The sequence below is a fragment of the Dunckerocampus dactyliophorus genome, chromosome 4 (genome assembly GCF_027744805.1).
Source record: "Dunckerocampus dactyliophorus isolate RoL2022-P2 chromosome 4, RoL_Ddac_1.1, whole genome shotgun sequence".
Lineage (NCBI taxonomy): Eukaryota > Metazoa > Chordata > Actinopteri > Syngnathiformes > Syngnathidae > Dunckerocampus > Dunckerocampus dactyliophorus.
The window spans coordinates 4,530,946-4,545,040 of NC_072822.1; the positions used below are offsets into that span (position 1 = coordinate 4,530,946).

Sequence of the window (14,095 nt, forward strand, 5' to 3'; positions counted from 1 at the left end):
TAGCCAATTAGGTCGCCGCGCCGTGACAAGAAACGTTGTAACGTGAATAAGCACCGGTCATAATTGAGTTGACGTGCATATTAATTAAACAGCACACGGGGCCCTTGTATCTGGGCCACGAGACCCAGGGTCCTAGCGCCTTACGCCACAGCAACATTCAGGGTCACTTCATGACGATACGAGCTATAGGATGGCATGTTAGAAGACGTCATTCTGAATGATTGATGCCTCTCGCGTCTTGTTGGTGCTTGCGACTCAGAGACTGAAAGATAAACGGCTAAGATGTTTTATTTATTCATCGCTTATTTCCTTTGTTTTTCGCCCACACAAATCCTAGTTCTCTCATCAAGGGTGCAAAATATTGTTTTGATCTGGTTAGGCTTGTTTGTCACGTGTTTTAGTCAGCATGCCAGTTCATTGTGTGTGTGTGTGTGGCTTCACCAAAAAAGGCCATTCACAGACTCAATGTACTGCCTCATTGTTGTCAGAGTGCACGTTGCTGATTGCAGAATTTCAAATTGTGCAGTACAGGCCACCGTAGATGCTCCGCTTGCAGCCGGGGTGTTTATTTACCTCATTTTACAGGCCACGGACGACGTGCGGGTCCTGCATGCGCTGACGCTGACATCCAGTTAGAAAAGTTAGCGAAGCTGCGTCCATTTCTCAATGACCAGACAAAATGGGCCAATGATGTATCGCATCAATAAATGTAAGGATTTTTGCATTTTATTCACTAACCCAAATAGCACACACTCTGTGCTGGTAAAATAAGCAGAAAAGGTAAAAAAAACTGAATTCTAAAAAATTTAAGCGGAAAAAACGGAATTTGTGAAAAAACAAAACGGATTTCATATGGAGTTTGTTAAAAAAATGTCATATATTCTAAATCACACCACAAATTGATCTGTAACCATGACAAATGATTCATTAAATTAAATGAACACGCCCATTTTTCCAGTTTGATCTGTTCTTGGATCTTTTATTGGCTCAGGGACCTGACTCACAGGGGTTTGTTCCAAAAGCCAAACAATATTGTCGGTCATGCTGTGGAACAGAAAAGTACATTTCGGCAATACTTTGGTTGCATTATTTTGAATGCTTTGAAGAGCTATTTTCATAACCATATTCACTCCCACAAATTCACGTTTGTCACATTTTTTATTATTGACAAAACAAACAAACACAAAAAAACGATCAGATCGGATCAGATTGGCAAGAATATAAAAAAATCGTATCGGCTCGGAAGCCAAAAAAAGGGAATCGGGACGTCCTAAGTTCTAAAGATAAAGACAAAAAGAGACAACTCATTACTGCACGTAATGGGATACACTTTGCCGCCTATTTAAACACCTCCAACAAGGTTTTACGGTTTTCTATCCATGCGGTGACCATGTACTGTAGTAACAGGTACATTCATGATAACATGTCATACTTACTAATACTGACAGTATTTTGCCATACTTTGGTCCTTTTAAGTATTACCGGAACTTCCTTCCTGGGCGCATTGATTTCACATAGCAACACAGAAACCAACACCTACATTAACTTTTCCAAACGTTTACTTAACGTTGACGCGCTGCGGGCGAGTGTTTGGTGAAGCTAATATTCGGCTAGTAGCTAGCCAGCTAGTAGCTAGCCGGTGGGGTGTGGCAAGGTGTCAATACACCAGTAACGTCGTTCGATCAGCGTAAGAATGTTAGTAAGAATAATAATAATAATAATAATAATAATAACAATGTCGCTGTAGCTTGGTTAATACGCGCATCACATTACATGTAAATGGAGCGTTGTTGGCGCTTTTTGGAGTTCTTCTCAGAAGGCTTTATAGGCGGAATAAGTGTGGCCCATTAGCTGCATTCTTAGCTTAGTGTTTTTAACAATTTTTGTATATTTAGGACCGCACAGAAAAGAGAAAGACATGTGTTCATGTCTCACATAAGGTTTGTGGATGATGGGCAAAATCCCCGCCCCCCCAGCATTGTGTCTACAATGCTTTGGTTAATATTGTCAAACAGTGAAGTTAGAACCCTCCTTGTCTTGTATTTCAAATGTCCAAAGTCATGTTCCAGCATGAATACTTGATGTTCTGTGAGTTTGGGGATTTTTTAAATGTATTTTTAGGAATGAATATTTGATTGCATAAGTGCTTTTATTTTATATCGCTTTATGTTGCACAAAGCTTGTCAGGCACATACGCACGCACACACACACACACACAGACACACATACGCACACTGCAGTGGTCCTGCTTAACTGAACACGGTGAATTGAGGCTATATCTGTGTGTGTGCGTGTGTGTGCGTGTGTGTGTGTGTGTGTATGTGGGGGGGTGTGTGTGCGTGTGTGTTGAAGTGAAGCAGAAAGCAGAGCACTTTGCCGTCATTAAGTGAGATCGTGTAGCGACTGACCGGGTTAATTTTTAATGTCCAGCCTTTGACAATATGAAAAATATATTTGACCCTTGTTGGACATGACATAGACTCTTCTGTCTGCGTCAAGCATCCTCTTTTTATTTAGAGCCGTCTCTTTCTTTCATCCTCTTGGCGTGTGGGGCCTCTGTTGTCTCTGTCCGCTCGGCTCACCGTCCTCCCTCTCACGCCGCTCGTCTCTGGCTGTCCTCAAGCATCTGCCCCGAGGACGGCGACGAGTGTCACTCGAAGATCCGTCTGCGGCCTAGCTCTGTGTGCCATCTTTGTTTTTCTCCTCTGCGCCTCTTTTTCCCGATTTCACAGCTCGCCATGACGCTGTAGGCATGAATCAGACAAAAAGTCCCGAGGAGACGAGGACGGACACATGCGTGCGAAATGCACAAATTTTACACTGAGACACGCAACTCGCACACTCACTGGCCACAGCAGTTGTTTATGCGCCCTCTGCGTGCGCTTTAAAATGTTGGGTTGCACTACTCGGCCGTTGGTGTGAAACCCGTGCATGTGACACTTGCAGCACTGTTGTTCACGACGCATTCATCAGCGCTATTCATGCTGACTGAGCACTTTGCTCCTTACCACGATTACAGCATTGGTTCTGTTGCTGATGTGCTGTGCAATATACTTGTTAATAAATGACCATGTTGGCAAATAGAGCTGTGTTTTCCTTAACACTTAGTCATGCCCTCTAAATCATTATGAAAGTACAAAAAAAAATGATTTTTTTTCCTGCTCCAAAGCTTTGCACTGAGCTGTAAGTAGCCCTCACGGTGCCATTCCGTCACATCATATGCCCCCTCAAGGCCTGTCCCAATCATTGCTCATCTGATTGTTTGTGTGTGTGTGTGTGCGTGTCCTCTAACAGCTCAATAACCTGCTGATGGAGGTTGAATTTGTGCTCAGTTAAGCAGGACTGATTGATTCCGTCCTGCGGGCATTCGTTGAGATTTACTCGCTCACCGAGACACGCCATACGTCAAAACACGGAACAAACGACAAACACACGCGCTGCTTCAGCCGTTGTTGTCGTTTTGGAAAATTTTGTTGGCTGTAAAATCACCAGAGATCTTCACGAGCGTGGATTCCTTCCATGCAGTTTAAATGCCAACATCACCCGTCACTGTACCTCTCAAATGGGCAAATCAGCGTGCCGCATTTTTACAGTGATTTCTGTTACATTTTGCGGCAAGCAAATCTATCAGGGGTTCTCAGATGGCCTCAACCTGGGACCCACATTTTCTGATGGTCATTAATCGTCTTTTATTTAAGTCAGTTAAATTATTTTTTATTTTATTTATTTTTTACACTTTTATTTCAGTCATTTGAATTATTATAATTTTTCTTACACTTTTATTGAACACATTTTATTTTTATTCATTTGTATTTTTTTACACTTTTATTTAAGTCATTTTTAAAATTTTTATATTATTTAATTAATTGATTTATATTTTGCCCACTTTTATGTAAATCAAACCCAGCAAATGTATTTTAAAAATTACTTTATATTTTGAAACATTGATACCCGTAATTACATGTCCAACGTGCATTTTAGAGGAATTTATCAAGGCATTTTGTCAAGGAAATGAACAAGTGGGAGACCAGCCCACTACGCTGATGTGTACACACAGGAAATGTTGGCTACGGTCACACCTGCCAGTCTTTTTCTTACTTATTTGCCTCTGTTTGTACTTGAGATTACAAACGAAGAGTACTTTACCCGTGTCCTTAATATCCACTCTGATGGAGGACTTCCGAGAAGTAGGCGATGTGACGTCCCAAATGTTCAGTAGACTTTGTGAAGAATCATCCCAGCTTGAAATTCCAAATGAAAAAGTTTCTATTATTGATGGATTTTCAAAAGGAAACTCGTGTGTTCCGATCAGATTGAGCCCAGAAGCCATGTAGTGTCCAGTGAATGTATTGTAATTGATGTGAGAATTGATGCGTGTCCTTTTGGACATGTGGAACATGTGGAACTGTGAACTGTGACATATGACGCATTACAATGTAACTGGTACGCATGTTGAAAAGAAAATGAAATCAAAGCAAACCATGTTGGGTTTCATTCATTGTATATGTGGTAATCTTTGGCTTTAACAAGAATAAATGCACTTTTTGTGATTAAATGTGTCTTGATTTAACAGTCGGCAATTATTCCAGTTTTTGAATTACAGCATTACAAATGAATGTGATCATTCTTACTACAGTAGTCTTACATTAGCAGTAAGAAATACGGTAAAAAATACAGTACAGCACTGGCTTACTGTGAGGGGTATTACAGTACTGTTACTATTACTGTCAATAATAATACAGTACTTATTAATATTACCTTATATGTGATTTACAGTAATCATACTGTAGACCAGGGGCGTCCAAACTATTTCCACTGAGGGCCGCATACTGAAAAATCAAAAGATGAGGGGGCCGCTTTTACATTTTTTTTAAAAACCAACCCAAACCAAATTTTTTTTTTTTATTTTACAAATATATCAACATTCTACGTTTTTTCCTCATACTAATATGACTTCTTCTCTTAATATTTTGACTTTATTATCATAACATTATAGCATTTACCCAACCTAATTTTCCTAACATTTCAACTTAACTCTTTCTTTGGTTTGTTTCTTATATTACCACTTTTTTCATATAATATTTCAACTTTATGCTGTTTTTTTCTGTTAATATAATGACTTTACTCCCTCAGTGTTTTGTCTTTATTCTTGTAAAATTACTGCTTTTTTCTACATTTTTGCTGTTGTTTTTAAAATGTGATTGTTTAATCGTATTTTTAGAATGTGCCGAGGGCCAGTAAAAAAGCAGTCGCGGGCCGTAAATGGCCCACGGGCCGCAATTTGGACACCGCTGCTGTAGACTATACTACAGCAACTTACTTGCCATTTGCTGCCAGCAAGTCACTGTAGATGCTACAGTTACTTTTTAACAGTGTGGTCAATCAAGTCCTGACAAACAAGCTCGTTCTCTTCGTGTTTTGCTTGCATGCGTTTTGCCGCGTCCAGACACTTAGGTGTGCTGTTTTTCATGACTGTGTGTGTGTGTGTGTGTGTGTGTGTGTGTGTGTGTGTGTGTGTGTTGTATGTGATGAGTACATATTGACTCAGAAGTAGAGTGTATATTGATCGATCTGTGTGTGTCTGCATTGTTTTTATGGACTAAACACCCAGCCTGTATTTACTGGCTCCATACTTTACCACAGCAGATGCATCACCGCCACAAAAGAGTCGCTGACACTTCTCTTCCTTGTGTTATTAACATGTGTTTACCACCCTTTTGTGTGCGTGACAGGTTGGCTGAATTGTCAAAGGGAGCTGAGGTTCATGGGATTTGTCAGCTGTGATAGGGGAAAGTTTTGCATCTGATCCCGTTTGGCAGTCAGAAACAGTCCTAGGAGCCAAACAGCCCACCCTACCTGACCCCACACTCACACCTGACGCATTCACGCATCCCACCGCCGACCCCCGTCACGTGACACAGTTTGATCCCCTTGGAAGGCCACTTGCATGAGCTGAAGCACAGTGCCTGTGCATTTTACATTACAGTCGTCGTTCGAACATCGCTCCCTCACTCTGTCGCGAGTTTCTAATGAAATAATTAGTAAGCGATCACTGTTTTGTGGTTGACTAAGGCCTATTATTAGTCCAAAAATGCACATTGAAGCAAATGTTACTCATTCTTGGCCTAAATTAAGCATTTTCAAGCAAAAAAATGTTCTAAATGAACCAAAACAGTGGTCCCCAACCTTTTTTGACCCACGGACTGGCTAGTGTTCCCACAAATCTCCGGTGGAACCGGGGGCTTCAACATTATAGCGATCTAATGTGTCTTATTTATTATGTATTGTGTAAAAGCAAGACAGTAACAATATAAAATTAAAAGCACAAAATGATTGCAGAACCACCTTCCACCAGCACGAGCCTGGAGTGTGGTTTTTAGAGAGAAGATGTTTGATGTTGATGTCGCTGTTTGAATTTTGTGATAAAAGCATTCTCGCATAGTAATTTGGGGCCAAATATGAGGTGAAAGAAAAACGGTAAAAATGCAGTATAGTAGTCTATCTGTGCGTACAATGGTGTGTTCAAGGACTGTCAAACAAAGTGGGACGGGTCGCAGCTCGCAAGAAACAACTTATTCATGCACAAACTATGGGATTTGTAACTGTATGTTATTTTTTGAAAGAAAATAATGGCCCATATTTCCAAAATGTATATGTGTTTACATAAAATTTGATGTAGTTATTTACAAATGTATTTTTTTGAAGTTTTTTTTTACATTTTTAAAAATTCATTGCACCTGAAAGCTACCACCGGGCGGCGGTGTTTGACCCCCAAACTAAAATATAAATACAGTTGTGAGGCAATACAAGACGTTGATGAAGTGTATTCTTCTGGCCAGTAGGTGTCACTAGTAATACGCACCAGACTTGATCATCAGTAACAGGCTTTTATTATTTTATAATTATTTATCTCCCAACAGGCACAATAACATGATAATAAAAATAATAGTCATCATCATCATCATAATAATAACACTGGCGACTATTGTGGCCGTACTCGAGTGCTGAATCCCCGACGTCACTTCCTGTCCACACGTCCGGAAGACATTCATTGAAACACACATGAGCACGAGGGTTATTTATGTCTTAAATGGCTTATTTTACCTGATTATATCTACTATATTGGGTAATGTGAGTGTAAAGTTGACTATAGGGGTGTTATTTTATGTCTAGAGGGCTCTAATAATGGTAAGAAAGTCATAAACAGGTTTTCTATGATCTAACTACAAAAATATTCACTTTATTAATATTGAATCCTACTTCGGGGAAATTCACTTATCGCAGTTGAGTCTGGAACCAATTAACCACAATAAATGAGGCATTGCGGTATATTCATTTTGTTAGCCTCACCAGGCACCTTCATACTGTTAAAATTATACAGTGTGTGTACGTATGTGATGCTGTGGTCGTTGTTACTGATTTATTGTTTTATTCTTCAGTTGTACTAAATATTTCTTTCTGGTTTGTTATAATTTGTTGGTCCGCGTGTGCTAAAAAGATGGACACAATGTTGAAATGAATTTGTCACAGCATCCATCCATTCATTTTCTATGCCGCTTACCCTCACGAGGGTCGCGGGTATGCTGGAGTGTGGCCTAAGCGCTTTTCTAAATGTTTTCTTATATTTTTCCAGAGAGACACCAAAGGCCAGTTCCTGCTTGACCATGTGTGCAATCACTACAACCTTCTCGAGAAGGACTACTTTGGTATTCGCTATGTGGATCCGGAGAAACAGAGGGTAAATATACAATCGCATCCCAATGTTAGCCTTTTCAAGTAATGTCGCACACAGGCGCATGCGCGTAACAGAAGCAACATCCCTTGAATCGGTTCAGTATTGTTAAAATATGGAGTGGAACAGGAAGAAGGGAATATTTCAAGGATTCAGGCTGCATTTAAATCTCACAAGCAGGTTGAAATAACACTAAAAAGATGTTTTTGGCGCACAGCATTGTAAAATAATAACCACCACATTCTTCCTTTAACATTAGCAAAGCTACCGTGTGGTAATTTATGAATGCTGAATGTGGTTATTTTATGATTTTGTTTTACACGAAATTAGATGAAGGGCCTACCATAAATATGTAATGCATTTATTTTTACAAGCATAACGACCAGTATTGGCAAGTGCTTCTACACATTAGAACTTGTGGTGCTAAAAATGGCTGCTGAAGTAATATTTATTCTCGCACGTGAAGGTAAATGAATGTTCGGAGCGTCTGCTACGTAAGCGTGTAACATTTCACTTCTTTTTCCTCCTGTCACATTTCTTTAGCACTGGCTGGAGCCAAACAAAGCTGTGGTTCGGCAGATGAAGTGTAAGTTGATATAAGCTTCATATTTGGAATTGACCAGATACGGCGCATATGGATGGTTTTGATGAAAATGACATGCATCAACTGCTTTGAAGTGGTGTCAAAATAATACTGTCGTGTTATGGGGGAAAACAGTAGCATTAGATTTTGCTCAACACAACACATGCAGGCACGTGCAGAAAGCGAATGAATGCATGAAGGGTTTATTTCAAACATGTTAGAATATTGTGAAGCACAATATGAGCCAAATACAATCCAAACACATCCGAAAAGGGGCTGGAAGACTCTAATCTGACTCTGACTTTGCCAGCGCTCAGCAAAATTATCTGCTGATGGTCAGTTTGATAGCGCTGCTCAACCCTCATTTAGCAGGGACTTGTGGAAGCAAACAATGATACAATTTAAAACAAAAAGAATTACATGCCGGCCGGATTAAACGCTTTCACAGGCCACATATGGAGAGCCTTGAAATGGCCGTGTCAACATGCACATTTCCAAAATACAAAGCAGCATTGCACTGATGCAAAAAAAAAAGAAGTAGCATTAATCGGGCCCTCAGACCCCCACGCAACTCGGACATCACGCGAGTCGGCGGGCACGCGGACGCAGGACTCGAGACCAGTATCCCTAGTATCCCTAGTTTGAAAGAAATCGGGGCGTCTCAAGCAGGACTTTAACATTCATAATATTTATCCAGCAGGGGGCGCTATCTGATACACACAGTCCCGGGCTCGGGGGGTGAACCTTATCCACCATAAAAAACTTCGGGACAATTTGACCATGTGAGGGAGTAATGACCAGGAGGGGGCGACACTGATGCCAAGGTGGCCATGTGGTCATGTCCTGTCCCATGCCCCAACACCACTACAGTATAAAAAACTTTAGTGTTCGCTGATTTTCATTTTGGCTCATTTTGTCAAAGTCCCTGGGACTAGTTCAGCAAAATTACATCCCCTGGTTTCCCCCAGACACCAAAATGGCCCACCTCCTGTTTGTTTGGGTTGTTGAGACTTTTTTGTGCGTCCTGTCATTGTTGACGTCTACACCAAATTTTGTGATGATGGATGAAACTGGTGGCAGGGGCAAATTTTTTAAGAATTTAAAGGGAGCACTACTGAGTGAATTTTGGGAGTTTGTGTTCGGGACCCCTGAAATATCAAATTTTTTGCTGGCCTGACACGCTTGCAAATTTTGGGATCTTTTCATGCATGTTAAGGCCCTCAAAAATGGGAGGAAAGTTGCAGAATAAAAAAGTAAATAATAAACATAACGATTTCAAAAGGGCCTTTGCACCGCTATCGGTGGTGCTTGGGCCCTAAAAAAAAAGAGTAAAAGCCATCCTGTCTTGGCGTCTTTTAATGGCCGTGCTGTTCTTTCTCTCCCGCTATAAATTGATAAACGGGCTATTAGCGGCAGAACATGTGCAAGAGACGGGTGGAGAGGATGAGCAAGAAGCCATGAGAAAAGATTAGAATGAGAGATTGAGATCAATGCGGAGGAAACGTGAGAGGGCCTTTTAATCCGAGACGCTGACAGAAAATAGTGCCTAAAGACAGGAAGTCCGAAACTGAGAAAGGGGAAGACGAGGAGCCATGTTGACAGAGAGAGACAGAGAAGCAGAAAAGAAGGAAAACAGGAGGGTGATGGAGGGGAGAGTGCTGAGTCGTCCTGACATGTCACGTTTCCCCATGGCGGAGTTGAGTCCTAAATTAGGACATGGTGGTGTTTATTTTTATTTCCTCGTCGTGCAAGCCTGCCTTACGGGATGTTTGACATCACATTTGCATACAGTCAATCACTGTCTCGTCTTGTAAGCTGCTTGGGTTTCTTGGTTGGGATGGAACGTTCATATTCCTTAATGTGTATTATGTAGACGGCCTCCAAGTGCGTAATGCTTTTAAAGGAACAGTTCAGATTTTTTCGACATGAAGCTGTCTGACGTCCCCATCAGCAGTATAGTCCACCAACAGCAACTCACCCCCCACTCGCTGTCCCAAGTCCAGTTCTGGTCGGATTTCGGTGATTAGTTAGTTGATGGGGTTTCACAAGTAAGGAGTTTGGCTTCTCAAAAGAATATCCATGAAAATGTTGCGACGGAGCACCGCGGCCGTCTTGTTTACGTGTGTGTTCCGCAGCGGAAGAAGACAAATATAACGCCGAGGGGTTTGTGAGGTCTGACTTTTACCAGGAACTATGTTCTTCATCATCAAAACCCGACCAGAACTGGACTTAGGAGACCGAGTGGGGGGTGAGTCGCTGTGGATGGACTACACTGCTGATGGGGAGGGTTGTCATCCAACTTCATGTCAAAAAATCGCACCTATCCGTTTAAGTAGAGATGGTCCATATTGGCTTTTTACCAATATCGATATCGATATCTGATATAGGCAGAAGCTCTTCGTCACATCTGTTGTAAAGGCATGAACACGTGATGCTTCTTTTACTACGGGGTGTCCAAAGTGTGGCCCGTGACACGTTCTAAAAATATAATTTAACAATTAAACAAAACAAAAAAAACAACAGAAGAAAATGGAAAAATTAGCAGCTGTTTTACAAGAATAAAGTGAAAATATTCAGAGAAAACAGTTGTAATCTATTAAGAAAAAGCTGTTATTTTACGAGAATAACATCGTAATATTATGAGGAAAACAAAATGTGAAAAAATAAAGAAAGAAAACATGATTTTTTAAAAAGTTGTAATATTATGAAACCCCTACAAAACAACGAATAAAAGTGTGATTTTTCAGAAATTAGGTTGCGGAAATGTTTGTTTTGTTATGAGAATAACATCAGAATATTATGGGAATAAAGTCTCATAGTTACGAGAAGAAAATTTACACGAACAAAGTTTAAATAGTTGGAAAATAAAAAATGAAAAAAGCCGAAATGGGAAAAAAACAGCTGTAATTTTAAAGTCAAAATAAGAGAAAAAAGTTGTATTCTAACGAGAAAACAAGTCGCAAATTTATGTGAATAAACTCGGAATATGTGGGCAAATAATGTTGTTTTAGTAGCATAGCGCTGAAATATTAAGAATGTGTTATTTTTTAAAAGAGATAACATAATGAGAAGCAAACAAAATAATAACATAAGGTTGTAATTTTTGGATTAAGTTGGGGGATTAAGTTGGGGGAAAAAGGTAGAATATTATGGGAATAAAGTCATAATAGCGTGAGAAGAAATATTTGGAAAAAAACCCCAGCAAAAATGAGAAAAAAAGAGCAAAGTTGATACTAACAATAGGCTTTTTCACCTCTATCACAAAGCCGAGGTGGACACCCCTGTTTTACTGTGATGCCACTGGATGCATTTCACGAATAAACACTGTTTGTGCCAAATAAGACAAACTACCAAATGAAGCAATAGATTCATTTCTTGAGTAATTTCCATTCATCCATTTTTTTATACTGCTTCTCCTCATTAGTGTCACGGGGGCATGCTGGAGCCTATCCCATCTGACTTCGGGCGACAGGCGGGGTACACCCTGGACTGGTCGCCAGTAATTTGAACTACTAATTACCGTGCATTACTTTTTTTTGTATATAAAAAAAAGTCATTAGTAATTTCTCAAGAGGCTCCATCCTGTAAAGATTATAGGAGAATCCAATCCCAAAAGTTCATTTTCTCTGTCAGCTTTAGCGCTCCTCACTTGTCTCCATGCTCCATGTCTGTCTGTCTCTGTGTGGCAACAGCTCTGCAGCCCTTCACCATGTGCTTCAGGGTCAAGTTTTACCCCCACGAGCCCATGAAGATCAAGGAGGAGCTCACAAGGTAAAATACACTTCAAAAAGTGTTAGTTTTGACTGAATAATGAATATATATTTTTTAACATGATCGGTACCTTGGTGACATGACATTCTGGAGTATTCTGGTATCTTCTTCTTCTTATCAAACCATCCTTTTAGTATAGTTAATTCCTTTTTTAATATACTTTTTATATACTGCACAGGGGAGAAAAGAAGTATTTGATCTCTTGCTGGTTTTGTGGGTTTGCCCCCTGACAGAAGATATGAACAGTACAGAACGTTTATGGTATGCAGGTTATAACTGAGAGAGACACAATTCATTTTTACAAATCCATAAAAAGCAATATGAAATAAAGTGTATGACTTTATGTATTTGCATTGAAGAACACATCTTAATTGTACCCCAAAAGAGGGAACTTAAAAGTTCTTTATGAGCAGTTATTTTATGCACGCAGAGCTTTTAGTATTTAAGTGAATTATTTCTTAACTAATTCTTTATTTTCAAATGTTTCAAACAAGAACGCCACAGACAAGAAGTGTTTTGGATAGTAATGCAGTAAATCAGAGAGTGATGCTCCAGCACTTATTTTCAAAGTGATTATGGGCATGCGCAAGCCAATACCGTGGAACCTTGGTTAACGTCATGAATTGGTTCCAGGAAGTCTGACTCAAACGGACGCCACCTGAATCAATTTTTCCCATAAGAAATCACGCAGATCCATTTAATCCGTGCCATAAAGCCAAAAATGTTAACACAAAACACGTTATAGTTTTACAGTTATAGTTTGAAACAATTAGAAATGCATATGAAGACATATAACTCATGAATGAAAAGGATAAATCAAGATTCAAGGTTACTTTTACCTTCATTGAAGACGTGATGGTTGACGTGACTGTGGCAGCGAGATCAACCACCACCACCTTCCTGTTTTGACATGAGTTGTTTCTTGAATTCAGGAGTGTTTCTCACCTCAATACTGTAACCCAAAATGGAGCCAAAGAAAGTTGGGAGTGCCAGCATTTTGATAAAGAAGGTGAGAAACGCTATTGAATTCAAGAAATAACTCATGACAAAACAGGAAGGTGGTGTCCGTGTGGTGTCTCGTTGCCACATCGTGTCTTTGGGAACAGTAGTCTTAAAAAAAAAAAAGGAACCTGAAATGTTCATTTATCCCAGGGGTGTCCAAACTTTCTTTGCTGGGACCACATGGTGAAAAATGAAAGGATGCAAGGGCCACTTTGATATTTTGTAAAGCAACACATGGAGATATGTTCAGAAGTTATATATGTTTTTTTTTTTTAAATGCATCTCAGCTTTGTGGTGAAAAAGCCTACAGTATTATTAGTATCAACTTCAGTTTTTGCTCTTTTTTTCCCCATTTTTGCTGTTCCAAATACTTTGTAATTTTCTTTTCATAATATTATGACTTTATTCCCATAATATTTGGTCTTTATTCCCATAATATTATAATTTGTTCCCCAATCGAATTTTTCAAAAATTACGACTTTTGTTTTGTTTACATTAAACCTTTTAAAAAATAAAAAAAATGTCTTTAATGTTAACTCTATACTACAAAAGTTTTCATTACATTATTTTTCCTCACAATATTACAAGTTTATTCTCATAAAATTGCAACTTTATACTAAATACTGCTTTGTTCTCTTAATATTTTGACTTTATTCTCAGAAAATGAAATTTTCCAAAAATTACAACTTTATTCTTTGTTTAGTTTGGTTCTCATAATTTCACAACTTAAAAAAAGCAAACCTCTTTTTCTTTAATATTTCAACTTTAGTACACTAAAATGACGTTATTTTCCCTCATAATATCACAATCTTATTCCTATAAAATTTTGACTTTTTCTTGTTGCCTTAAAACCTTTTTGTCTTAATATGTTGACTCGTTTCTTTTAAAATTATTGCTGATTTTTCCATTTTTGCTGGGTTGTTTTTGTTTTTTTAGTGTTCTTGTTAAAGTATATTTTTAGAATGTGCCCGGTGCCACACTCTGGATCTGGATTTATCCCTTTCATT

General features: G+C 39.2%; 1 protein-coding gene across 3 annotated transcripts in view; it reads left to right on the forward strand.

The window, feature by feature from the left end:
• Nucleotides 1-14,095, forward strand: part of frmd3 (FERM domain containing 3) — a 65,857-nt gene that overhangs the window by 15,012 nt on the left and 36,750 nt on the right. For all 3 annotated transcript variants that reach the window (XM_054774432.1, XM_054774433.1, XM_054774434.1), the window contains exons 2-4: nucleotides 7,634-7,738; nucleotides 8,276-8,318; nucleotides 12,008-12,086. In XM_054774432.1, coding sequence (XP_054630407.1) covers nucleotides 7,634-7,738; nucleotides 8,276-8,318; nucleotides 12,008-12,086 — 227 coding nt within the window. The remainder of the gene's footprint in view (nucleotides 1-7,633; nucleotides 7,739-8,275; nucleotides 8,319-12,007; nucleotides 12,087-14,095) is intronic.